This window comes from Bubalus bubalis, chromosome 2 (assembly GCF_019923935.1).
Source record: "Bubalus bubalis isolate 160015118507 breed Murrah chromosome 2, NDDB_SH_1, whole genome shotgun sequence".
Taxonomy (NCBI): Eukaryota; Metazoa; Chordata; class Mammalia; order Artiodactyla; family Bovidae; genus Bubalus; species Bubalus bubalis.
This window is the reverse complement of record NC_059158.1, coordinates 43,339,134-43,340,915: the sequence shown is the minus strand read 5'-3', so window position 1 is coordinate 43,340,915 and position 1,782 is coordinate 43,339,134. Positions and strand designations below refer to the sequence as shown.

General features: G+C 44.5%; 1 protein-coding gene across 1 annotated transcript; it reads right to left on the bottom strand.

The window, feature by feature from the left end:
* Positions 1–592: 592 nt before the first annotated feature.
* Positions 593–1,134, bottom strand: LOC102410790 (cytochrome c oxidase subunit 5B, mitochondrial-like). Its single transcript, XM_044931175.2, is given in 2 exon segments — positions 593–869; positions 872–1,134. Coding segments are annotated over 2 exon segments (408 nt in total). The 5' UTR covers positions 1,088–1,134; the 3' UTR covers positions 593–677.
* Positions 1,135–1,782: the final 648 nt, after the last annotated feature.

Genomic DNA, 1,782 nt, shown 5'->3' with positions numbered 1-1,782 from the left:
GGGACGACAGAGGATGAGATGGCTGGATGGCATCACTGAGTCAATGGACGTGAGTCTGAGTGAATTCCGGGAGTTGGTGATGGACAGGGAGGCCTGGCGTGCTGCGATTCATGGGGTCGCAAAGAGTCGGAGACGACTGAGCGACTGAACTCAACTGAACTGACAGTCTAAATAAAGGCATATCTCATTTATCAGTCTGTCAGTCAGTTAGTTCAGTCGCGCAGTTGTCTCCGACTCTTTGCGACCCCATGAATCGCAGCACGCTGGCCTCCCTGTCCATCACCAAATCCTAGAGTTCACTCAGACTCACGTCCATCACAGATACTGAGTTTTTTTTTATAAATTGAGGATTGGTGGCAACCCTGCATCAAGCAAGTCTATATGTGCCATTTTTAATTTTTATTAGTATTTAAAAAAAATTTATTTGGCTGCACCAGGTCTTAGTTATGGCACTTAGTTGTGGCATGTAGGATCTAGTTCCCTGTCCAAGGATTGAACCTGGGCCCCTTGCATTGGGAGCGCCACATCTTAGCCACTGGACCACCAGGGAAGTCACAGTACCATTTTTTTTAATTAAAAAAATTTTTTTTTAATGGGAGGAGAAGCCAATGTAATGGCTAGTCTTTACTGGAAAGAAGAAATTCCACATCATATTCTGAGTGCTTTAGTGCAATGGCTCAGTGGGCCAACTGGTGTGGCACCAGCTGGTAATGGGTTCCACAGCTGGGGCATTGCTGGGCCTCGCCTTGGTGCAGCCAGAACCAGATGACAGTACTGTGGTCTTCTTCACAGATGCAGCCCACCCTCCGCTTGTTGGTGACGGAGGGGACTAAATTAGGGTCTTCCTTGGTACATTAGGGTCTTCCTTGGTACCTGAGGTTGCCTTTGGGGCAAGTATATTGTATGGGTCCTGTCCCTTGCGAGCAGCCAGCATGACCTCCCTCTCTAGCCCAGTCGCCTGCTCTTCATCAGTAGGAACACCACCTCCAGACGCCATAGAGCGCACCACGGAGACTCCATTTGGACCCCAGGCCCTCAGGGCCTGGGAGGCCAAAACTCCAGCTCCACAGAGTAACCTTGACGCCATTACGCCTGCTACAAACACCAGCACTTCCGGCTTTAAATTAATTTTTATTGGAGTATAGTTGCTTTACAATAGTCATATTAGTTTCCATTGTACAGCAAAGTAAATCAGCTGTATGTATACATATAACCATTCTTTTTCAGATTTCCTTCCCATTTAGGTTACTGCAGAGCACTGAGTCCCCTGTGCTCTACAGTAGGTTCTCATTAGTTATTTTATACGCAGTATCAGTGGAATATATACGTCAATCCCAATCTCCCAACTCATCCAAGCCTCTCCCTTTCCTCCCTCAGTGTCCATACACTTATTCTCTATGTCTGTGTCTGTTTCTGTTTTGCAAATAAGATCATCTGTCATCTACCATTTTCCAACAGCATTTGCTCACTGCATATCTGTTATATTTTGTTAATTCTTGCAATATTTCAGATTTTTTCATTATTATTTGTTAAGCTGATCTGTGATCTTTGATGTTACTAGTGTGACTCACTGCAGGCTCAGATGGTAGTTAGCATTTCTCAGCAATAAAGCATGTTTAAATTAAGATATGTATATTGTTTTTCAGACATAATGCTGTTACAGACAACAGTGCATCATAACTTACACGCACCGGGAAATAAAAAAATCTGTGTGACTCGTTTTACTGCAATTGACTTTACTGCAGAGGTCTGAAACTAAACCAGCCATATCTCCAAGGTCTG